The sequence below is a fragment of the Pristis pectinata genome, chromosome 11 (assembly GCF_009764475.1).
Source record: "Pristis pectinata isolate sPriPec2 chromosome 11, sPriPec2.1.pri, whole genome shotgun sequence".
Lineage (NCBI taxonomy): Eukaryota > Metazoa > Chordata > Chondrichthyes > Rhinopristiformes > Pristidae > Pristis > Pristis pectinata.
The window spans coordinates 28936023-28961966 of NC_067415.1; the positions used below are offsets into that span (position 1 = coordinate 28936023).

The following is a 25944-nucleotide window of genomic DNA, read 5'->3' on the forward strand; positions in this document are numbered from 1 at the left end:
GAGCAAGAGGATAAGATGTGAAAGAATAGGGCCTATCAAGTGCAGTAGTGGGAACGTGTGTATGGATCCGGAAGGAATGGCGGAGGTACTTAATTAATACTTTACGTCAGTATTCACTACGGAAAAATATCTGGGGGATTGTAGTGGGGACTTGCAGTGGGCTGAAAAGCTTGAGCATATAGATATTAGGAAAGACGAGGTGCTGAAACTTTTGGAAAGCATCAAGTTGGATAAGTTGCCAGGACCAGATGAGATGTACCCCAGGCTGCTGTGCGATGCGAGGGAAGAGATTGCGGAGCCTCTGACAATGATCTTTGCATCATCGATGGAGACGGGAGAGGTTCTGGAAGATTGGAGGGTTGCGGATGTTGTTCTCTTATTCAAGAAAGGGAGTAGGGATAGCCCAGGGAATTATAGACCAGTGAGTCTCACCTCAGTGGTTGGTAAGCTAATGGAAAAGATCCTGAGAGGCAGGATTTATGAGCATTTGGAGAGGTATAATATGATTAGGAATAGTCAGCATGGCTTTGTCAAGGGCAGGTCCTGCCTTACGAGCCTGATTGAATTTTTTGAGGATGTGACTAAACACATCGGTGAAGGGAGGGCAGTAGATGTAGTGTATATGGATTTCAGCAAAGCGTTTGATAAGGTACCCCATGCAAGGCTGACTGAGAAAGTAAGGAGGCATGGGATCCAAGGGGGCATTGCAGTGTGGATTCAGAACTGGCTGGCCCACAGAAGGCAAAGAGTGGTTGTTGAAGGGTCGTATTCTGTGTGGAGGTCGGTGACCAGTGGTGTACCTCAGGGATCTGTACTGGGACCCTTGCTCTTTGTGATTTTTATAAACAACCTGGATGAGGAAGTGGAGGGGTGGGTTAGTAAGTTTGTGGATGACACAAAGGTTGGGGGTGTTGTGGATAGTTTGGAGGGCTCTCAGAGGTTACAGAGGGACATAGATAGGATGCAAAGTTGGGCTGAGAAGTGGCAGATGCAGTTCAACCCAGATAAGTGTGAAGTGGTTCATTTTGGTAGGTCAAATATGATGGCAGAGTATAGTATTAATTGTAGGACTCTTGGCAGTGTGGAGGATCAGAGGGATCTTGGGGTCTGAGTCCATAAGATGCTCAAAGTGGCTGCGCAGGTTGACTATGTGGTTAAGAAGGCATATGGTGTATTGTTCTTCATCAATCGTGGAATTGAATTTAGGAGCCGAGAGATATTGTTGCAGCTATATAGGACCCTGATCAGACCCCACTTGGAGTACTGTGCTCAGTTCTGGTCGCCTCACTACAGGAAGGATGTGGAAGCCATAGAAAGGGTGCAGAGGAGATTTACTAGGATGCTGCCTGGAATGCGGAGCATGCCTTATGAAAATAGGTTGAGGGAACTTGGCCTTTTCTCCTTGGAGCGACGGAGGATGAGGGGGGACCTGATAGAGGTATATAAGATGATGAGAGGTTTTGATCGAGTAGATAGAGGCTTTTCCCCAGGGCTGAAATGGTGGCCACAAGAGGACATGGGTTTAAGGTGCTGGGGAGTAGGTATAGAGGAGATGTCAGGGGTAAGTTTTTTTTACTCAGAGAGTGGTGAGTGCGTGGAATGGGCTGCTGGCAACGGTGGTGGAGGCGGATACGATAGGGTCTCTTAAGAGACATGGAGCTGAGAAAAATAGAGGGCTATGGGTAAGCCTAGTAATTTCTAGGGTAGGGACATGTTCGGCACAGCTTTGTGGGCTGAAGGGCCTGAACTGTGCTGTAGTTTTTCTATGTTCTATGTTCTAAGGTGTAACAGTGGAAGAACACATAACTTACAGTGGTGGTGTGGTTTTGCTAGAATCATCGGAATCGATGAAGGCTGGTTGGATAACCTTTCATTTTGGTTGCCACTTGGTATTTCTCCTAAATGGATAGAATATAGATTACAGGTAATAATCTGAATGTCCAGAAAGTCACAAGTGTAATTGCATAATTTTATTACCATGAACTGAAGTCATCCTGATATTTCTTGTCAGGACTTGATACTTATTTCTGCATTGCTCAAGTGAAGGGGGTGCTCACACTGGGAGGAGACAGCTGAAATGGAGCAAGCCCTGTCAGGTTCTTTTGGCCTCAGTAGGTCTCCTGTGCACGCACCCCACACACACACACACACACACACACAACTCCACATCCTCCCTAGTGTTCATTTCACGGACGAGAACACCAGTTCTCTTTCACTAAATTCAGGGACTCTTTCTTTTATAAGATATCTTTAGTCACATATACAACGAAACACACAGTGAAATGCATCTTTTTTGCGTAGAGTGTTCTGGGGCAGCCCGCAAGTGTCGCCATGCTTCTGGCACCTTCTCTTTTCCTGGGATAGCTGGTTTGATAAATGATAAGAGACTGAGCAGACTTTGCGAAGTTTAGAAGAATGAGAGGTGATCTCGTTGAAACATACAACATTCTTGAGGAGCTTGAGAGGGTAGATGCAGAGCTGATCTTTCCTCTGCCAGGGTGTCTAAATCAGACGTCAGAATCTCAAAACACTCAGGACTGAGATGGGAAGATATTTCTTCACCCAGGTGGTGAATCTTTGGAATTCACTGCTCAAGAGGGTAGTGGAGGCACAGTCAGTGAGTGCATTCAAGATATAGATCACTAGATTTTTGTTATATTAAAGGAATCATATGAGGTTCATGCAGGAGAGTGGCACTGAGGTACAAGATTGGCCATGGCCTTATTGTATGGCAGAGTAGGCACTAGGGGCTGACTGGCTTACTCCTGCTTCTAGTTCACATGTCTTTGTGTTTTCTCTCCCCCACATCCTCTCCTACTTGGCAACCAATAAAGGAGGTACTTACATTGGCTGCCAGGGGAGTGTCCTTTTAAGGGCTGATTACCTTCCCAGCTCAGCAAATTGTCAGAAGCTGCATTAAACTGAGCCGCCTTCTATCAGGAATAATGTTCCATCTAATGCATGGTTCTGGGTGTAAACCACCCTAATGCTATTTCAAACATCTCTTTTGCTAATTTTACATTTTTTATGTGAAAACTGACATTATAGCAATGCACAGCACCGATTAGGGCACCGAAATAGGGTGAAATCCAACTGCTAGACAATTTTGTGCTTTTAATCCCAGAATACTTACTTAATATAGCAAAGCATTCAAAAACAAAGGCTCTAATTTTTTTATTATATGGTACTACTTTTTACATGAATTTAAATTAAGTATTCTGCCATTATAGAGACTTACCTTCCTCATTGCTAGCTGTATGTGTTGAGGTACATCTGGTATCATATTTGATAGTAGAAATCTCACTACAAACACTAAATGCTAAAAAGAAATAAAGATAATTTCTTATTTAGCTCACAACAGCCTGCATTTATATTGCATCTTTGTACAGAAAATTGTTCCAAGTTACATTTGCATTGGATTTACCCAAATACTGACAAAGACAAAAGAAGGAGATGGAAGGAAGGTTGGCCAAAGAGATAGGATTTAATGAGTTACATAAATGAGAGGGAGTGCAGTGGTTTAGGCAGGGAACTTCAGAGTCCAGTGCCTAGATAGCTGAATGTATGACCAACAACTGGGAAATGGAGGGATGCACAAGAGACTCTGGTGAGGCCTATAGGATTGGAAGGAAGTGCACACATAGGAAAAAGAAAGGCCGTGAACAGATTAACCCCAAGAATACAGTTTGGAAGCATTTGGCATGGCTGAGGAAAACAGAGCCAACTTAACTCAGCAAATGCAGGTCTGAAAGCTAGGCCCAGCTTGATACACCATAAATGAGAGGCAGTTCGAAAGCAGGAGGGCATTGTAATTGTCAAGTCTAGAGATATGTTATGAAGACAGAGGGATCAAATTTGTAATGAATATGGTTTTGATAACCTAGAGTGGGAAACATTAGCAATGTTAGATATTAGTGAGGCCAGTGAAAAAACAGGGTAGTCTGCAGTTTGGTGAGAATGGGGGTCAAGGGAGTAGGAGGTGAGACACCATGGACAAGATTAGCTTGAAAAAGGCATGGGAGATAAATTGGAAAAAGGTTGACTCTCTGATCTTGGGCAGGGGGCACCTGGACAAATAGCAGAGATAGCTGGACTGTAGTCTTGAAAACAATAACGAAAGAAGTCCATGTGCTCCTTGCACTTACTGGAAAAGCATAAGGAGTGCAGGGAAGAGGATTTTAATAAGTCAATTGGTAATCATAAACAAGGCCTTCTTTCATTTGTGTTACAAAATTAGAGTAGTATGTGGTTTAGGCAGAGGAAAGTGTGGGTTAATATCTGCTTTGTTAGTTTTTACAATGCATGGACTATTGATGATTGCCATCACACAGTTCTAACAATGACAGATCTTACTGCACTAGAGGAATAACGTTGTCCCACTGTCTTTAATCATTTCTATTTCCAGCTGTGATAACCAGACCAGTAAAATAACATCAATGTTTATTGTTCAGTGTCCTTTACTCTGTCACATGCATGTAACATCGCCTCTCCAACAGTTTGCTCTGCAGGGTAGAACTGCCTTCCCATGATGATATGACAGAATGATGAAGTACAGATCGGTGCAACATTTGATGTCCTGTGTAGCAAGGAACTACCACAGCTGCAGCCGAAATATTTGACCCAGTTTTATGTTCGGGTTCAGATATCTAGTTCTATCAAGCCAGATAAACAATAAGACAAACAAAATTTCTCACATTGTCTCTCCATTTGTATTACTAATTTAATATAGGAAAGTTTTGCTCCCCCTCCTAAATTCTCACAGCAATGCAAGGTAAATTGGTAACTTATAAAATTATGATAAAAATGTTTGAAGACCACTAGCAATAAAATTGATTCGAGCCAATGAATCCAATTTTATATTAACTGTTCCCCCAGTGAAATTCTCACAGCAAAGTCAAACTTCTGCACATTTCTGTTCTGCTCCCAGTCATTGTAAGTTTTGAAATCAAGGGGAGCAGGACCTGCTCTCTTGGACTGTCTAAAAGGAATCTTACTGTAGGTAGTCAGAGTTTCCATATTACTCTGACCTGGATCAGGTAGGGATTTGGAGCCAGACCTGTGTGCTCCAATGAAGCAAAATGCAATAAAAGAGAAGTGGTGGCACATCCGCAGTGTAAGGCTGGTAGAGAAAAATGTCATATCTTAAAGGCATATGTTATCAACAAAATCACTGTTAAAAATGCTATGGACTGGATCCCAACATTATAAGCATCTCAAATTCACTCCAAAATAGTGTAACATTCCTTATTGGAAGGCACATTTCTTTTTGCTTACCAGTGCAAACATATGTTGAGACCTAAGATCAAAACCCATATGGCAGCCATTCCCCCTGTAAATAAGTTTCATGTTATGTAATTACAAAGATCTACCAAAACCATATCAATAATTCATTAAAAATAAACATTTTCTGTAGTAATCATTTAAGGTGAGATTTATTAAGAGTAATAATGTACCTCAATAACTATGAGAATGATCAGTTTTTCATAAAAGGGTCTTTCCCTCCCAAATTCTGTGTTGAAAGCAATCAAGCAGGCATTGGTCACTATTGCCACTCCGTTTATTAGATCTAAAACAGTCAGCCAATGACCTGAAAATATGGAATTTTAGACTTTTTTCATTACTTATACACACACATCATATACAATTACTCACGATAAGAACAGTCAATAAAACATCTGCAGACAAAATCTATATAGAACTATGATACTACATATTGACAACATACTGTATGTTAAGTAATTCACTTTCTGACTCATTGAGTAGACTGTACATGCAATTATACAGCCTATTCACACATCATTAAGAAATTTCACTGAAGTATTTGATTATTTCGCAATCATTAAGAATTACTGCTTACAATGAATGTATATATGCAGGAAAATCTAACTACGCTAATTGATACTTGGGTTTAGTGAAATAATCAAGTATTGATTGCAGGGCAGTGCTTTATCCAGTTTGCAAACCAACTGCTCCACAAACACCAACCTCCCCCCACCCCCGACACTCTCCCTTCAACCACAACATTCATACCAACCCTGGATTTGATGTTTGATTCCCCTTGCAAACTGCTCTCCCAGCTGAAGTTCACTTTCCTGGCTTGAGCCCTAGGGTATCAGGAGGTCTCTCTCCCAGTTGGACTTTTGGGTTGGGATGCGTCTCCCGGATGGAAGCTGGGGACAGGTGGTCACATTCCTGTCTTGTGCTCTGGGCTGAGTGGCCCTTCTCCTGGCTACCCCTGACTGGAGCCCACCCATTGGAACCTCAGGGTGGGAAGTAACTCTCCTGGCTGAAGCCCTAGGGCAGGAGCTCACTCCTGGATGTTGCCTCGGGCAGATGTCATTCTCCTGGCTGCAGACTTAACCCTCAACTTGCAGTTAGTAAAGTTTTCTTATTATTCCTTTTTTTTGAGACCTGGGCATTACTGGCAAGGCCGGCATTTATTCACTATCATTAATTGCCCTTATGGAGATGGTGTTTGAGCTGCCATTTTGAACTGCTTCAGTTTTTATGGATTAGTTACTCCCACAGTGCCATTGAGTAGGAAGTTCCAGGATTTTGAACCACGATAATGAAGGAAAGGCAATATATTTCTGAATCAGTTGGAGTGGAATATGCAAGTGGTGGTGTTCTATTCACCCACTGCCCTTGTACTCCTTGGCAATAGAGGTCACTTATTTGGGAGGTGCTATTGGAGTGGCCTTGACAACAAGTTGCAGTGCATTTTATGGATGGTGCACACTGCAAAAATTATGTGCTGGTGGGGGAGGGAATTAATGTTTTAGATGGAAGTCAGGTACTAGTGGGGGTCAGGAGATAAGTCACTGGCCACAGAATACCCATCCTTGGCTGATCCAGGTGAGTTTCCAGTCAATGTGACTCCTAGAATGTTGATGGTGATTATCCAATGAATGTCAAGAGTAGATTCTCTCTCGTGTTGGAGAAGGTCATTGCTTAACATTATTGCAGTGTGAGTATTACTTGCCATTTATCATCCATGCCTGAAGGTAGTCAAGGCACTGCTTCACTTGCTGAAGAGTTGCAAATGGAATTGAATGTTGGGCAATCATCAGCAACATCCCCACTCCTGACCTTATATTAGAAGGTTGCTGATGAAGCAGCTGAGAATGGTTAAGCCTAGGACAATGATGACTGATCTCCAATAACCACAACCATCTTCCTTTGTGAGGTATGACTCCAACCAATGGAGTGTCTTCCCCTTTTATGCTATGGTTTTGTTTTAAAGCCACAGAGAATTATTCATTTAACAGCTCATGTAAGATTATAAATATTAATGATGGGCACAATTAACAATTCAGCATTGGTTACTTTTCTCTCATATATCTAAAGTAGAAATTAAAATTTTATGTATAGGGCCTCTTTGCATTTCAGGATCTTCCATATCCCTTCACAGCCAAGTTACAACATCAAGAAGCCATAAATTAAAAAAAATAATTAATGTGTGGTTAATCTTTTCAATGGTATTGGTTGAAGGACGAGTGTTGACCAGGTTACTGGGAGAACTTATTGAACTCCTTTAAAAGATACTAGAGGATCTTAAATATTCCTTGAAGGATGGGAGATAGAATCTTGAATTAATGTCTCAATGGAAAGACATTGTTTACATAACTGATCCTGGATTATAGCCTAGATTATTTGTTCAAGCCAAGGAGTAAGATTCCACCCAGCATATTCCAAATGAAGCAAATGTGTTATCCTGAGCAAAAGTCACATTGATAAAGTAATGACCATTTCCAATATGAGATATACTGTAATTACCAGAGATGTAGCAATAAAATTGGGAGCCCAGGAAGTGATGAAGAACACACTGGACACAATAATCTTAAAGCTATAAACTCCCAAAGCATTTAATTTGATTTCTTAGTCCTGTATATACAAAATATACAAAGCTGATATGTTGCTTTTGGTATAAAGTTGATTACAATTAAATAATGCTGTATGGAGTTAAATGAAGATCATGGTAATTGACTTAACTTTATTCTAAGTAGTCTGGATTGCATAAAAGGAATGGAAAAGAGGATTAAAGATGAGAATAGAGAATGTTACTTTTCAAATGAAGGTTACAGCAATGCTCAGTGTCTTCCCATGACATTATCTAGCTCATGACTTGATTTACATTTGAGTAATGCGTTAAAACCACTTATTCACTATCAGTAGAAGCAAATTCAAATGTTCTTTCCTTATGCCATTCATAAAATATCTTACCAATATTTTGAGCCATGAAAGCAACTGGCCGTTTGTACATCCATAGCAGCCGCTTAGCATCCACATGTACATCAAATAAAATGCTTGTAAAGAAAAGAAGTGGTGCCAGAGGGAATGAGATTGAAAAAAGCTGAAAAGAAAAATTTTCCATGATAAAATAATTTGCATTCAGTATTGACATTCAATGACATATATTAACATTATTCAAACTACAAGTGTTTTATTAGGTGTAAGGAAATATTTTCCCCAACTCACTCTGTTCACTTTTAAACCCATTTTTCCCTTGCATCAACTACTTTCAAACATTTCACTACCATAAGTTATATTTATAAAATTAATCAGATGAGAATCAATTGCACACCAAGATATTTGACAAGGTTACACTAAATCATGACAGCTTTCAAATGTAATTACTATCTCCATGTGGAATTTTTTATCAGGAGGCTTTCAGAAGACAAGTTATATCAGTTGATAGGACTTATTGAGGCCTCATTTTTTTTTACAATTACCTGTTACTTCACATATGAAATGGGACCCAAATTTACTGTTACAAAATATTTTGCTTATCATAACTGTTTAACAAAAATCACTGACAGTGGTGATGAGATGAATCTCTTGTGCTTTAATCCTCTGGTTTAATAGTATGCAGAAGATGTTTTATGTTGAAAGCTTTTAACTATACATTGTTCAAAATACTTTTCAATGCCATTTTCCTCTCAGCAACTGCAATTTCCCCTATCAAAAGTTGTGGCTTTAACAAAGTAAAGAATAAGGTATATCGTCAACAAAATTAAATTAATCCGCCAGGATACCTTTTGTGGGCTTTCAAATGTTTATTTTGATTTTCCTTTGAAAGTCTCAGCCTTTTCCAGAATAGTAGTTTTGGACTGATCTGCAATTGTTAGTTCAATAAAGATGGTGCAGTATAGTCACTAGTAGTAATCCCGAGAGCAATACTGTTCAGTTTCCCAAATTATTTAAAGAGAAAGTGGAGAGAGGAATAAAATACAAAATGACAGATAAGAAAGAAAAATGGAAAAAAAAAGACAAACATTGAAAAAAGAGAGTCACTTTATAATCTCAAAAACAAGTATTTGTGAGTTTGCATTTGTCTAAACTATTGCTTCAACATCCTATGTTCTAACTTTGCTTTAGCAATATGTCTAGTATTACCATTTGGTAACCGTACTGTATGACCTTTTCTGTGTATTCCTCCAGTGTGAAATCACCAAGATCTGGTTTCAGATATTCTTTAATAATATAATTATCCACTGCTGAAAGCATTGTCTGATTTTTTGATGGTAAAGACAGCCTTTTATTTCTCTTGATTTTGTTTTTCAATTTCTTCATCCATCTGTAAAGTAAAGTATTAGCACAATAAAATGCATATAGTGGTATGTGATGTTATCCAGTTGTGATCATTAGTCCCAAATGTTTCTTACTTCTCTAGGGCACGAAACCAGTATTGAAGGGTTAAAAGGTAATAAAGAATATTTCTCCCCTAATGGAATGAAGAAAATGTGGTTTGATTAGGGCAACAGAAATGGGCTGTTGCAGTCTGATTGCTTCAGTTACTAAAATGGTACTGAGAGTATTCAAACTTAAGGTAGCCATGAAAACCATATTTTCAAATGGGACAGTAGGGGGTAGGTGAAATTATTTAAAAAAACACAAAATTATGTTGAGAGTGTGTTTGACTGCTTAATAGAATTTTTGAAATTGAGATTTCATTGCAGAAGACCATAGTTTAAGAACAATATTTAAAGGTAGATGAAAATAAACAAGTGTGGATTGCATGGAGAAGGACATAACAATATTGATGCAGGCCAGAGAGTCAGTTTTTTGTTGTCTTCATTCCAGAATATTTTAGAGAGCTGGGTGTATTATCAGTGGTCCAATATTTCTGTTGGTTAGTTGGATGCAAAATACTGTATATCAAAGTTCTATAAGACATCAGATTCCTTCCACCACCCTGGCCAATGTTACCCTGTTTCCTGTCAGTCACCTATCCCAATATAAATCCTCTGTACTGATGATTGTGGACAAATACTACAGCCAGTTTGCACATAACAAGTGATTGCACTTAAAAAATAATTGGATGTAAAGTACTCAGGGTCATCCAAAGATCATGATACAATATTATTTAAAGAATATTCTTTCTGTTGTGGTTCAAGCTAAATGATGAAACATAAGAGTAAAATGTAAGTTTTTTAAAATGTAGGTTTTTTCATTGTAGGCACAAGTAACATAGCAAAGTTCAGCACTATAACAACTTACGGTATTAAAATATCTGTCAGCAACTTGGGACATAGTTTGAAGATCATGAGTATAAGAACCTGAACACTAAGCTCTGACACACAATTGTTCAGGTCTCCGCAGTTATCTTCAAAGTCAGGCAGTCCAATCATTTGAAAAAACTTCTGGTTGTTCTATAAATAAGTAGTTAAAAAGTCATTGGTTAACACTTAATATATCAATGAAACCACACTTTGCCAGGATATTCTACACTCCATTACCTACCTTTCTAAGAAATGCGATATAAAATAGAGATGAATAACTGTTAGCAAAATGAAAAGCAAACAGTTTTAGTATCAGAGCGTCATTGTAGTTAGTCTGAGTCCTGTAGTTTTCTGTAAGGAAAAGAACAGCTTGTTAGTAAAAACTGATTCACGTCAGCTTCAGTAACACATTTTTATTTCATGACAAAATGTAAAATTCTCAAAGTTTATTTTCTCCTTAGTGAATGGCTCTAGTCTCCACGGAGCTTTAATGATGAAATGTTATCAGACAGAAAATACAGAGAAGGGGTAAACAGGTCATTTTAAGGTTGGCAAGAGTGAGGGTGTGATATTGATCAGTACTGGGGCATCTATTTACAATCTACACTAAATCATTTAGCTGAAGTGACAAATTGTAACATAGAGACACAAGAAATTCTGCAGATGCTGGAATCTGGAGCAATACACAAAAATTGCTGGAGGAACTCAGCAGGTCAGGCAGCATCCGTGAAGGGAAATAAACAATTGATGTTTCGGGCCGAGACTCTTCATCAGGACTGGTGTAACAATTGTAACATATCCAAGTTTGTTGATGGTACAGTGATCAAAATCAGCTTGAAAATGCCAAGGAATCCCATCCATAAACCTGACCATTGCTTATAATCAAAAGGAAGCTGTGAAAGTGTGAATTCTGAAATAGTCTGCATTAATTGGGTGCAAGTAATACAAATTTCTGTTACAGATGCAGTGGCAGCCATTCATTACACCATTTTTCTCTTCCTTTCTGCAGCCTTGCTATCAATGAAACTTACAACATACCAGCAGGCATTCCCAGTGTTGCTGTATATACAGCCACTAGGATGTATTTTTGTAACCTTTGCCCACTCTTGTTCATTCTGAAAATACACTGCTGATTATCCCACTTTCATCCTCAGAGTAAAATCTACAGAGTGGCCAAAATGGAAAGCTTATCCTACCAACATTATGAAATGCCATTAAGAGATTTGAGATTTTCTGTATGAAAAAATACTTTGTTGTAAATCAGCAATCATTACTTATTTCCATTCAAAGATGAACTGAGATAAATATTGTGGAGTATTAGAAATATGTTTAAATATATACTTACCCCAATCTGTCATTTTAACTGCAATTATATGATATATCTACAACAGAAGATGTTATATATAAAGAAAACATGCCACAAATTGCTTTATCTTCTTATACATGACAATTATTGACAAATAAATTATATATATATCTATATATATATAGATATATATATATATATATATATATATATATATATATATATATAGGTACACACACACACACCATTAGCCAATCAAGGTCTGAGGCAGAATCACCAGGCTATCCTGAGATGACTTTATACCAAATTCTAGATCTGATTGCCCTGGGCTAACCTGTACTCACAGCCCATGATTGCCCCTGACCCAGATTTACCTTCGTTGAATCCAGGCTTACTTGGGGGGGGTCCAACATCCAGGAATCCAGCAACATGCATTAATATAGGCAGGAAAGAACAAGACCTGCTGCCAGCTTATCAGCTGTCAGGGATTTTAAGAGTTCTGAATATTGATTAAAGCAGTTAAAGATGAAATAAAGAATTAAACACCTTTAAAACAAATTTAAATAAATGAAAATTATTTTTAAATAGCAAAAACATTTTGTTTTAATAGGAAGCACTTAATTTCTCCTCACCCTTCTTCCCCATAGGTTTATAATCTGTATTGAAAAGGGCTTGCAGATCCTGCTCCAGGTCTGACATAATACAGAATCCAAATGCAGTCTCCTTGGTACAAGTACCAGGGAATCTTATCTGAATCCAACTCTGCCACTGGTCTCCAAGGGAAGTCCAGGGCAGATGCAGCTGGGAAATGGCTTGGCCAATAAGATTGGCAATCTGTTTGTGCAGGAGATCCAAAACATATCTGCACTAGAGCTGAAAAATGTCAGCAGTTAGGTGTGGAACTTATAATATTTCCCAGGCAAATCTGGGACATTACAAATCAATTGGTTAATTCCTGGTCAAGAATTAGCTATGGAGTAGAATCAACCTCTAATTGAGAGATGACCAAACATCTTCTGTAAAACAGTTGTTACCATGAGGATAATTTTCAAAATAGGAAATAATTCCAAAATGTATCAACCTGCCTACTGGGAAAGTAAGTCCAAATGAGCCCATGTCAGAGAACTGCAAAATGCTTCACATAACTTTGTTTTTTTTAAAGAATGTGAATAGTTTAGTAGTTGAAGTCCCTCATCAACCATCAACACATTTAATTTTGTTCTGTAATCATGATTCATTTTGGCTCACAAGTTGGGCTAATGCATCCTTTGGAAATGATAAAGGCCCCAATCTTAATGGGAGCTGGATGGTAGGTTGGGATGTTTGGACAAAAGGAATTTTGGATAAGAAACTCAGAAATCCAAGTTATCCCACTCTTGCAGTGTTTGATATTGGACATTTTTGTTTTCCAGGATCCTCACTTAGCATGATAGATAGACTTAGCTTGCAGATGAAAAGAGAACAATTTGGACCAGATCACAACTCCAGGGAGGGAGCCTGCAGCTGCCACTGGGAGGATGAATGTAGGAAGAGAGGTAGGAAAATTCAACCAGCCAGGATTAAACTCCAGAACAAATTAAATAGATTGATAGATAAATAAGTAATGGATGAAAATATAGTTAGAAGGATAAATGGAAAGCTTACCTTTCCTAAGATTATAATGGACACCACATTGAGAAGTGAGGCACCAACAGTAGTCAACAAAAAGCTGACAAATGAGTTAGAAGTTTTAATTCTAATCCTTGCCCAGGTCTTGTAAATAACCACTGCAATGACACTGGCAATTACTGTAAAGACCTGTAATGAAACAAAGCAGCAATTAGGTGTCTCAGGTAAAAGTGATTAGAGAACTCATACATTTTCATAGGTTGTTTACAGTCAACCATGGAGCACATGGTCACCACAATGGAAATGGCAGCAAGTCCCTTCCTGGGATTCCAAAGTAGCAGTATAACATATCTTAGGGATGTTCACACATCTTCTGGTACTATCATTTCCATTTTGCATAGATCTCCTACATTGTAACTTGTAGGACTGGTGAATGAAGTCCAAGAGTGGGGATAATCATGCATGGAACATGTTACCATCTGAAGATCTGAGAATGCCTGCACCATTTTGAGTCCCTCAACTAATATTTGTCCTCCTGAAAGCCAATAGGGCCACAATGCACTAGCAAAAGTTGCTACAGTCTGAAACTAAAACACCCATAAATTGTTGCTCTGAGTCTCCACAACTTTTCACCTCTTTAGTCCATTGGGATCCAAGTAGAAGCATGTATATATATGAGAAACAACATGAGATGGTTGTTATGGGCTCATATTTAGCTGATAATTAGTTTATAGGCATTTGTACAAGCCGATAACACTGAAAACTTCTGAAATGTGTGTCCTGGTAACTATTACCAACATTAATTTTTGCTAGTTATGGTTTGGTTTAAAGATTCATATTTGTAAATAGAAATATTTATATTAACAATAGCACATGATGCCTCAAATGATTAACAAGCAGTGTACCCAGTTTGTTAATAATTGAGAAACAAATAGTCTTAAAGAAGGCATTCCAGTTGGGTGTGGGGGTAGGAAAATGAGAGGAATTATATTTGCCATATTTGAGTGGAAATATCTGACTGGACCATTATTTTGCTAGCTTACACTGATTCAGAACAATTATAGGAATTCTGGAGATATCCTCAAATGGTAATTATCTAATTAAAAGCAGACATTTCATCTGTAAAATGGAAGAAAAGGATAAATCAAGAACCTGATATTTACCATCAGCATCCCCACCAAAAATGAGAGTAACATTTTTGTGCGCCGCAGGGTACCTGGGTAGTAAGGTTCATCTTCTCCAGTAACTGGGTCCTACAAGATGAATGAATATGACACATGATACTCAATTTACAATAAACAGTTGAGTTTCTTTCTTTTCCCATGCTAAAGTAAAATACTTCTAGAATTTATTCTATAATTAAACCCTGTAAAATAGTAGAACTGGACACAGCAATCTCAACAAATATGCAGACTCAAATTGGAAGCTTGCTTCTTTGGAATTAATTTATACCATGAAAGTGCTAAGAATGCAAGGAATGTAGGATCTATAGGAAAATCATCCAGCCATGACAAACATAATGAAACACTGATAACTTTGGTCAAACTTAATTGTTTCTTAATCAAGAAGAAGATGAGAAGGTTAAATTATACGGTATTAAAAATATACACAATACTTAAATTTGAACAGTCAGAGTAAATCACCTCCACTACATATTCTTTTTGCATTGCATATGATTTGTTCTGAAAATTAAGCGATTATTTTGTTCAATGCTTCAAAATGTCAACCACTATTCATTGCACAGAATGCAGTAGAAATCACCCAAGTTCAAATTGACCAAAACAGCCGTAAAAGCTATTATCTATGGGTAACAGGCAGGAAAAGATAGATAATGTAGCTGTAAGTAGGCTAGCTAACAAGGGACTATAAACAACTAAAACTAATTAGCTTCTAGCAACTACGTAATTCACCCACTCATGATCAGAATTTTGATAAAAGGAAATGATGAGATTAATGTCTTACGATTGGTAATTGAAGGCTGAAAGCAACAGTTAAAAAGAAATATAAAGATTGAGTACATCGTAGAACACGGTGATTTTTGTGCTGTTGTGAAGGAGAAGGGGAAGTTGTCAGTTGTAAACAACCTAAATGTAAGGCAGATAATGTGTAACTAGCTTTGTATTATGAGAGGAGGGTAGGTGGGGGTGGGAGCAGAGAAAATGTGCAGATTTGTCCTTGAGAGATTAAAGAAATGGGGCAAAGATTATGAAAGATGCGGAAAATGAGGTAGGTTCTAGGTTTGATGTGTCAAATTAAAACTTATTTCATGAAGTATTTTGGTGGGGTTTAGATTTGTTTGAAGTTAGGGGTTAGCCTGAATGAAAAATGACACCATCACCATGACACCATGAATTCTCAAAGAATGCAAATGGTTTAAACAAATTAATATTCAAACAACCCAGAAATTAGATGCTTTATAGACAAGTCTACAGACTCTTGGTCAACAGTAACTCAATTACTCAGTAAAATGCCAAAGTTATTCAACCCTCTTCACAAACAGTCAATGTTCTGCTCATGAGCAGAGAAGAATTAGCACAGTAGTTTTATATGTTATCATGAATATGCACAAGGAATTGGAGGGCAAGTCTTCACTGGAAATAATAATTGCATCATCATGTTTATCAGGTTGTAAATTTCAACATCTTGAGGGATTCTTCACGTTTACAATATTTGGACTCCATAATAGTTGCAACCCATAGAACTCAAGGGAGCCACGGAGCTAACAGTTTGAATGGATCCATTCTAATAATTTACCGTACCAAGCTGTAATCCTGCATTTGGATTTATCCATCAGTATACTTTATTGAAAAGCCCATAATTATGTGGTGATCAGAGGAATAGAGTGGTGTACAGAGTACTAGACCTCCAGATGGACTTGCAATGACAGTATGGTGTGAAACAGACCAGAGCAATCTTGAAGTTTCCAAACATTTTAGGATGCATCTTACAACATCATTGATGAAGGTGGATGACTGTGAAACCACGAAGTATCATTCAACTTTGAAGAGAACTCAAGCCAAGCAGACAAATATTTCGTTGAGGGAAATTGGATCATTTCAATTCATTTTGTTTCCCCACCAGCCGCATCCCCCTCACCCCCAACATATCGTTGTTACTTATATGATTCTAACAACAATGCAATTAATTTTAATGTCATTGTATTATTTTTTATATTAGGATTGGTACAACTTTGCATCATGCACCATGCTGCCACATCTAGGAATTTTATGGATTAGCAATGTATTTGAGTGAAAATGACCAGAGGAAAAGCAGATTCTTCTATATTCTTTAAGTGGAAGATCTTCCAAATCTTTAAATATTCCCACACAGGCAATACATATTTTCTGGAATATGAACTGCAGATGGCATTCGTTCAGGAAATTTGCAATAGGTTTCTCTCAAGGTACTAGCAGAAACAAGAGGAAAGTGGTCTTTAAAGAAAAATCAAATTGTTGCAAGTTTATAATTAAAACTTGAGTTGGTGTGGAAAGGACCTTCCATTTAAAGAATCAGAAAAAAGACTATAGATAGCAAATCTATCTTTTGTCTACAACACTGAGATGAGACCACTAAATGTCTTTGTACTCACTGGCACTTTATTTTCAAATATATTAAATATCCTGAGTAGCAAAACATAAGGCTGAAATAAAAAGATCATTGGGTTTTTCCTTTAAAATTTTCAAAGATCAGTAAACAATTAAATTTAACACTTTTGTAAAATCTAGCTATTATTCATACACTTGATTTAAATTGTAGGTGCTTTACTGTCTTCTGTGATCAGGAGAGTAAATTGTGGTCAGATTCTGAGGAGTTATGTTATTACAGTTCTTACTAATCTTATGGAGTCACCTGTTAAATGAGCATTGGCTATTAGGAAAAGGCTGCACGTATAGCACGTCAATTACAGCCTGGAAAACAAATAAATAAAGCAGGTAAATTAATGGTTGTGTTGGCTAGCCAGATCTCACTACTTAATTTGTTATGGCAATTAAGCTGACATTGTGGGTTATTGATGGTGATGCTTCCTAAGTTATTGGCCTTAATGTCCCTAGATGTCAAACTGGCCTTCAGTGCTTCTTTGTATAGCATTTCTCACCTGCCCACCTCTGTGTTGTGATATTTGGACAACTCAGGGAATTTCACGAGAAGGTATATTAACCTGATCAGACCAATGCAACCTTTTAGATTGCTGATGAGGTTTCAATCCCGCTGCAGCGCTGCAGCATGTTATCAACTGTTTACATGGTTGGTGCAAGTCTTTTACTTTTGTCCAACATGGGAAGGGCCATCCCCAATTTCCCCTTGAGTTTATCATTTCAGAGACTAGGAAAACAATGATGATACATTTCCTACCTTGAATGTCACTCTGCTGGACAATTACTTTTACTAAAACGAGATTTTTGATTTAATTATTTACTTACTTCATCTTAAATTTGAACTCAAGGAAACTCAAAGTCATATTCCTGGATCAATAGTCCAGACCTCTGGTTACTAGTCCTGCTACTCAACCACCAAGCTCTCAGTCTCTTAAAGCTCTGAAGCTGTGTGGTTCTTTGCAGTGCCTCTCAATGGTCCTTGGATACTTTTGCTGCCTCAAATAATTAATCTTTGCTTCAGCATTTTAGATTGCTGTTGAAATTAATTCAAATGCCCAGATACAAATGGCCATGTTCGAGTTTGTGAACTTTTCATGGTTGAAATGGGTCAATGTTTTGGGCTGCGTTCTTAGTCTGCCAAGACACATCTTCAGGCGGTTTATAGTATTTGTGATATAATAATTGTTTGTATATTGTGGAAATTGTCAGGATTGATGCAAACCAAAGAATTTCTTTTAATTCATGTTGTGTATACTCACAGACTGTTACTAACTTAATAAATCTTGCTATTGCATCACAGGATATATTTACTGATCTGGCATTCCTAAATGCAACCGTGCTCAAAATAGCTGAGAACACAGTTCAGAAATAGCAGGACTGCATCAGTTAATTTGATAGTTTATGCTATGATAACAACTATTGACGATAAAAATTAAGTTTCAAAACGCATCAGTCACCTTCTTATATCACCTTGTGAATAATTTCACAAATTTTCAATTGGATTGGAAAGCATTAGTAGAAAAATGTGTATTTTAATGCTATAGATGGACATCTGTAACTTATAAATATTGCAATTATTTCATCCTCTAACTTGATGAAGCAATGTGTAGTGACATCAAAAAGGGCTTATTTAGAGTAATAGTGAAATAAATCCAAGTTTGTGAATTTAAATTCAACAACACTCTACCTTTTTCACAGATGCTCCATAAAACTCAGGTCTGGTTGGCTCATCATTTTCGAAGTTGTCAACATCCCATCCATACACCAATTTTGCATTAATCCTTTTCCATAGTTCCAGAAAAATTGTTCCTGGAAGCAATGTACATTGATTCATTTGTTAAATTAACTGACAAAGAATAATATAGCAAGCCACTTGCCCAGTGAGTCTGCACATTTAAAGAGTAATTCAGTTGGCTTCCTTTCCCCCATTCTTTCCTCATATCATTGTAATGTTATTTCACTTTCAAGTGTTTATTCAATTCCCTTTGTGAAGCTAATTATTGAATCTGTATCCAACACCCAAATGGGAAGTGACTTCCAATCCCTAGCTGCTCATTGCATTAAAGCTTTTCCTTGTATCACTGATTCTTTTGGCAATAATCTCATATCTGCCCTCTGGTTATTGACAGTCATTAAAAATAGATCCTTCACTTCAGAGACTTCATGTCCTTCTAAATGTTTGTACCCATACTTGGCTGAATGAGTGTTTTATCAGCTTTTGGTGTAGTTTTCTGGCTACACCACTCTTATGTCTATATTTATAATCCCCAGAAGCACAAATGCATTATTAACAGGATTGCTAATCTGTTGTGCCACTACAAAGCTTTGTGTGGAGAGAATCTAATGGAGCAATGATACTAGAGAAACAAAGGACTGCAGATGCTGGAATCTAGATGAAAAACACGATGATGCTGGAGGAACTCAGCAGGCCAGGCAGCATCCATGGAGAAAAGCAGGTGGTCAACGTTTCAGGTCAGGACCCTTCTTCAGGACTGATGGAGCAATGGGTGGTCTTTGAAGAGATGGTTCAGGTTCAATCTAAGCACATTTCCCCAAGGGGTAAAGGAAGGCAGTCCAAACCTAGAGCTCCCTGGATGGCTAGTAACAGAGTAGGATAAACCTACTTGGTCTTGTCTTGACCAATCTATCTATTTCAGATGCATCTGTCCATGACAGTACTGACAGGAGTGGTCACAGTACATTCCTTGTGGAGGCAATGTTCTGCCTTTATACTGAGGCCACCATCCACTGTATTGTAAGCATTACTGTTGTGCTAAATGGGATGGACCCACAGCAGTTCAGACAGCTCAAGACTAGGCATTCAAAAGGCACTGTGGACAATCAGCAGCAACAGCATGTAACCTTAAGGCCTGACATCTCTCTATCATTACTGTTAAGTTTGGGACCAACCTTGGTTCAGTCAGGAACCCAGAGGGTGTGCCGAGAGCAGTATCATGAGTACAACTGAGGTGCCCACCTGGTGAAACTACAACACAAAACTCTGTGCATGTCAAACAATAAGAACAGTATCTAATACACTTTCATTGATTCCTCAACCAGTGGAACAGGTCAAAGCGCTGCAGTTTTGCCACTTCCAGTTGTGAATGGTGGTGAACAACTAAATCGCTAACAGAAGGGGGTGGCTCATTCACAAGAACCTTCACATCCTCAACAATGGCAAGACCCAGCAAGCGAGTGTCAAAGACAAGGCTGAAGTGCTTGCAACCACCTTCAGCCAGAAGTAATGAGTAGATTATCTCAGACTGTACCATCACAGAAATCATTCATCAGCCAATTCAACTCACTTCACATGAAAGCAGTGAGTACCATGGGACCAGACAACACCCCAGCTGCAGTGCTGAATACTTGTGCAGCAGAACTATCTGCCAGTCCAGCCTAGTTGTACCAAGACTGTTAAAACATCAATATCCATCTAACAATGTGAAAAATTGTCAGGGGTATCCTGTCCACAAAAAAAGTTGGACAAATCCAGTCTGGTTACTTAGTTTCAAAACAATCCACAAACAACTGTCAATAAAGTAACAGGAGGTATTGTGACATGGCATTAACTTATCAATAACCTGTTCACCAATGCTCAATTTGAGTTTGCCAAGATCACTCAGCTGCAGACCTCATCACAGCCTACCTTAGACATGAATCAAAAAACAGAAGGTTCAGCAGACAGATTTCCAAACATAATTGCTGGGCAATTCAGTAAATTTACACTCCACTGTCGGACTCCAAGATTGGAGCATAGATGGGAGCCCAGCCAACAAGTTTGGGACTTCCACATTTGTGTAGGAGTCCTGAACTTACTGACTGTCATGAGGGTGAAGACCAATATTTCCCTGCTAGGTGTGGTCCAATGTGAACCGGAGTTCCAGTACTTTTTAAACTTCAGAGAATTTCCAGATACAGTAATGGACTTCAAGGGACAGGCTTGGGCAAAGGGTGGGCACATGACAAATAAAATCAGAAAACATGGTGATGCATTTTGTTAGGAAGAATGAGAGAGACAATACAAAGTCAAATGTACAGTTTTAGAGATGTAAGGGGTAACCAACAGGATTGATGAGGGCAGAGTGCTAGATATTGTCTACATGAACTTTAGCAAGGTCTGTGACAAAGTCTTGCATGGTAGTTGGCAGTTGGCCTGGAAGGTTATAGCATATGGAATCCAGAGTGAGGTAGCCAACTGGATACAGAATACAGAATACAGGCTTGGCGGAAGGAGCCAGAAGGTGGTAGTAGAGGATTGTTTTTCAGATTGAAGGACTGTGACCAGTGGTGTGCTGCAGTGATCGGTGCTGGGTCCTCTATTATTTCTCATATAAATTAATGATTTGGATAAGAAATTAGGTGTCATTGGTAAGTTTGCAGATGACACCAAAATTGGTGGCAGAGTGGACAGTGAAAAAGGTTGCCTAAGATTAGGATATAGAACAACTGGGAAAGTGGGCAAGGGAATGGCAGATAGAATTTAAGTCAGACAACTGAGAATTGATAGATGTTGGGAAGTTAAACAGGCCAGGACATACACAGTGAATGGCAGGACCATGGGGAGTGTTGTTGAACTAAGAGACCTTGGGGTACAAGTACATAGTTCCCTGAAAGCGGCAACATAGCTACACAGGGTGGCGAATAAAGTGTGATTGCCTTCATCGGCTGGGGCATTGAGCATAAGAATTGGGACATCATGTTACAGCTGTACAAAACATTGGTTAGGCCACACTTGGAGTGTGCAGTTCTGGTTGTCACACTATAGGAAGGGCATGATTAAGCTAGAGAGGATGCAGAAAAGATTCACAAGGATGTTGCCTAGATTGGAGGAATTGAGTTATCAGGAAAGATGGGATATGCTAGATCTATTTTCCCTGGAGAAAAGGAGGTTGAGAGGTGACATGATAGAGGTATATAAAATTATGAAAGGCGTAGACAGGGTAGATAACCAATGTCTATTTCCCATGGTAGGGGTCTTGAAAACTAGAGGGCTTAGGTTTAAGCTGAGAGGGAGGAGGTTTAGAGGGTATCTGAGGGGTAATTTTTTTCACACAAAGAGTAGTTGGTATCTGGAATGAGCTGCCACTGGAGGTAGGAGGCAGGGACAGTAACAACATTTAAGAGGCATCTGGACAGGTACATGAATGAACAGGGAATCGAGGGATATGGAATTAAGGCGGGGAAGTGGGGTTAGTACAGATAGGCATGATAGCAGGCATTGACGTGGTGGGCAAAAGGGTTTGTTTCTGTGCTGTAAACTCCATAACTCTAGCTTCATTTGCGCTTCACACCAAAGGTAGGCTACACTTGTTTTCATTGCATACTATGCCAATAAGAGGCCTTTTCAAATTTAAATCAGAAAAAAAGCCATATGCAATTCAATCGTGACAAAGATAATCGGATAATTCTTCCATTTGTTTGAGGAATTACTAATTTGAATGTGAGATCATCCAGACCAAGTTCATTATTAAGTCATATGTGAATATTGTCCAAAATGAATTCTACAGCAGTGAATGATTGCCCCATTTCCATTTGATTTAGGAGATTGATTAAAGTACCATAGTTTTTTTTTGGTTTTACTTGCTCTCTGTTAAGTTCATTTGCAGGTTCCTTACCCCATAAGCAAACGATAAGACCAAACCATGGTGTTGCATCATTATCCAAGGCAGACTGAATTATCGTAAAGAAATCACCTGAATACACACTATAAGAAACAGAGAAGCAGAATGGGAGAATAACTGCAGACATAGGAATCATAAACTAAAAATAAAGACAATAATTAGTCAAAATATAAACTAGAGAGTGTTGATTAGGCCATTCTTAGATGGATAGTAACTAGCAGCTGATAAAGGGCATTACATTGAATTCCAAACAATTTGAATTTGATCTCCAATTTTTAAACAAAGTGAATGAATATTGATTGGTTTTATATCAACAAAACGCACATACACAGAACAAGAATATAATAATGTCCTAGACTTCATAGGATATCATAATAAAAGTTTTTGACTTTGATCTTGTGCAAAAAATATGATTGATATGACAATACAGGATTTTAAATAACTTTACAGAATACTAAATTCTGCAGAATACACCTGCAAGGAGTCTATTAAAATAATTTGCTGTTTTGTTCAGCCAAACCTGTAGTAAGATTACATTTAACTGTACCAACATTAAAAAGACCAAACTTAATTTCCCAGCATGTCACCTAACCTGAAAATTACCCATTTATTCTATCTCTGTTTTCTATCGATTAATCAATTCTAAATCCACACCAGTATGTTATCTTTAATAATGCATCCTTAAATTTTGCTTCATAATCATTTGTGTGTCACTTTATCGAAGGTGTCAGATTGAATAGTACCTCATCACTTCAATTTTACCAGGTATCTGGAAGCATGAGCAAAATTTCTGTAACATCTGACTGAAAAGCAGTGAAACAATTAATTTACCATGGTTAGTTTTATCTCATTGGCACAGAGAGCATAGATAGAAATTTGTTTAGTATACTGCCTTCTTGGTTTTAAAGTGCTGTTATCGTCATCCTGCACTTTACACTGACACTGCATTTTCACTTTATTCTGTTCTCACTCCTAGTGGTGCCAAAATCCATGAGAATGTTTCAAAATATTACATATTAATTAAAGGCATCTGAAGATATTAAACAAAAATAGAAAAGCATGGATCTCCTTTTTTTTGATATTAACTTGAGGGTACATGTTTTTATTTGTCATCTGCTTTGCCTTTTTTCATGTTATTTTAGTCTGCAGTATCAATGACCACAAACAATTAAAATAAGCTCTTGGAGACACAAGAAACTGCAGATGCTGGAATCAGGAGCAAGAAACAAACTGCTGGAGGAACTCAGTGGATCAAGCAGCATTTGTGGAGACAGAGGGATAGTCAATGTTTCAGTTTGAGGACCTGCCCAGGACCGCAAGAAACTGCAGATGGTTGTGGACACAGCCCAGCACATTACAGAAATCAGCCTCCCCTCCACGGACTTTGTCTATACCTCTCGCTGCCTTGATGAAGCAGCCAGCATAATCAAAGACCCCACCCACCCGGGTCATTCTCTCTTCTACCCTTTCCCATCAGGCAGAAGATACAGGAGCCTGAGGGCACATACCACCAGGCTCAAGGACAGCTTCTATCCCACTGTGATAAGATAAAATAAGATCTTTATTAGTCACATGTACATCGAAACACACAGTTAAATACATCTTTTGCGTAGAGTGTTCTGGGGGCAGCCCGCAAGTGTCTCCACGCTTCTGGCGCCAACATGGCATGCCCACAACTTCCTAACCCATATGTCTTTGGAATGTGGGAGGAAACCGGAGCACCCAGAAGAAACCCATGCAGACACAGGGAGAACGTACAAACTCCTTACAGACAGTGGACGGAATTGAATCCAGGTCGCTGGCGCTATAATAGCGTTACACTAAATGCTACATTACCATGCTTCCCTTATATGATGAGATGGACTCTTGACCTCACAAACTACCTTGTTATGATCTTGCACCTTATTGTCTACCTGCACTGCACTTCCTCTGTAGTGGTGACACTTTACTCTGTATTCTGTTGTTGTTTTTACCCTGTACTACCTCAATGCACCGTGTAATGAATTGATCTGTATGAATGGTATGCAAGAAAAGTTTTTCACGGTACCTTGGTACAAGTGACAATAATAAACCAATACCAATATCAGTCCTGATGCAGGGTTTCAACCCAAAGCATTGACTATCCTTCTGTCTCCACAGAAAATAAACTCCTGGTTTGCTTAACCCCAGTATATTTTTTACTCCCACATTCTGTAATAAATTCTGCAAGGATTCAGTTGTCAGGCTTTACCTATGAGGTTGAAAAACCTGTTTACTATGGTTGGGGTTGCTTTTAAGGCCAGAGTAAATAGCATGTGCCACAGCCACTCACATGACTTCCTGTGTGCGCTACAGATTTCAACATTGCATTGGACTTGAAGCTGTGAGTGACTGCTGAAACCCATCAGGAGTTTGATAGTGTCATTGACATCTTGCCAAGCAGCGTGCGTTGGGGCTGTTACTGCCAGTCAGGATGCTCATGAACTACAAGTTGGATCTCCAGCCCAAGCTCTCATTGCAGTGCATGGAAGGCATCAAATATAAATCTGACTAGAAATTCTTCGGCAGTTGGAAAAACCAGTTAAGCAATAGAACTTTCTGGAGGACTGATGCCAGTTTTGTGCAAGTGCCCCCAGCAGCAAGATTCTACTGTGCAGGAGATCCAAGGCATCAGGTACAATCTAACAAATCTTTTAACCTTACAGAGGCCTTTCCTCCACTAACTTTTTGATTACATCCATGGGGAACCTAAATGGCAGTAACAGCCCCACCACACACTGCTTGGCCAACAAGGAAAAAATATAATTATCTAGTGATCTGGAATGCATTGCTTGAACTGGTTGAGAAGCATACCAATAGTAACTTCCTAAATGTAACTGGATAGTACTCAAATGGGAGGTTTATAATATATAGTACAGGGACAAATGCCAGAAGCACGGGACTAATTGGATAGGTCTACCAGAGGTAGCACAGGTATGAAGCCCTCAATGTGCTGCATCATTCCGTGAACATAACAAAAGATTTTACAAAGTCATTACACTGTCACTTAATTGTGTGATGAGAATGGTAAGTTTACATGGAGGAAGTCAAATGGCACAGTTGCAAGATTTTTAATGTTGTGGAAATAAATTTAGATATATTTAAAGACTTCAGATTTAAAGTCAACTTACTGAAACGTTGCATTTTCCCAGATTCTAGAAGCACAGGTTCTATTGAGTCCCCTCTCAATTATTTTTCTCCTTCCACCGATGTTATCACATGCACCTCTGAAATAAAACAACACAATACTCAGTTAAATTTACCTCAATGCATATTGATTTGGCTATCCGTGT

At 38.6% G+C, this 25944-nt stretch overlaps 1 protein-coding gene across 1 annotated transcript in view; it reads right to left on the reverse strand.

Annotated features, from left to right (window-relative positions):
- Window positions 1-1835: 1835 nt before the first annotated feature.
- Window positions 1836-25944, reverse strand: part of LOC127576149 (anoctamin-7-like) — a 40445-nt gene continuing 16336 nt past the window's right edge. The window contains exons 6-15 of the mRNA XM_052026537.1: window positions 22628-22716; window positions 18700-18821; window positions 14580-14669; window positions 13453-13605; window positions 11848-11884; window positions 10744-10853; window positions 10501-10652; window positions 9397-9577; window positions 3239-3319; window positions 1836-1898 (exon numbers count right to left, since the gene is read on the reverse strand). Of these exons, the coding sequence (XP_051882497.1) occupies window positions 1836-1898; window positions 3239-3319; window positions 9397-9577; window positions 10501-10652; window positions 10744-10853; window positions 11848-11884; window positions 13453-13605; window positions 14580-14669; window positions 18700-18821; window positions 22628-22716 (1078 nt within the window). The remainder of the gene's footprint in view (window positions 1899-3238; window positions 3320-9396; window positions 9578-10500; window positions 10653-10743; window positions 10854-11847; window positions 11885-13452; window positions 13606-14579; window positions 14670-18699; window positions 18822-22627; window positions 22717-25944) is intronic.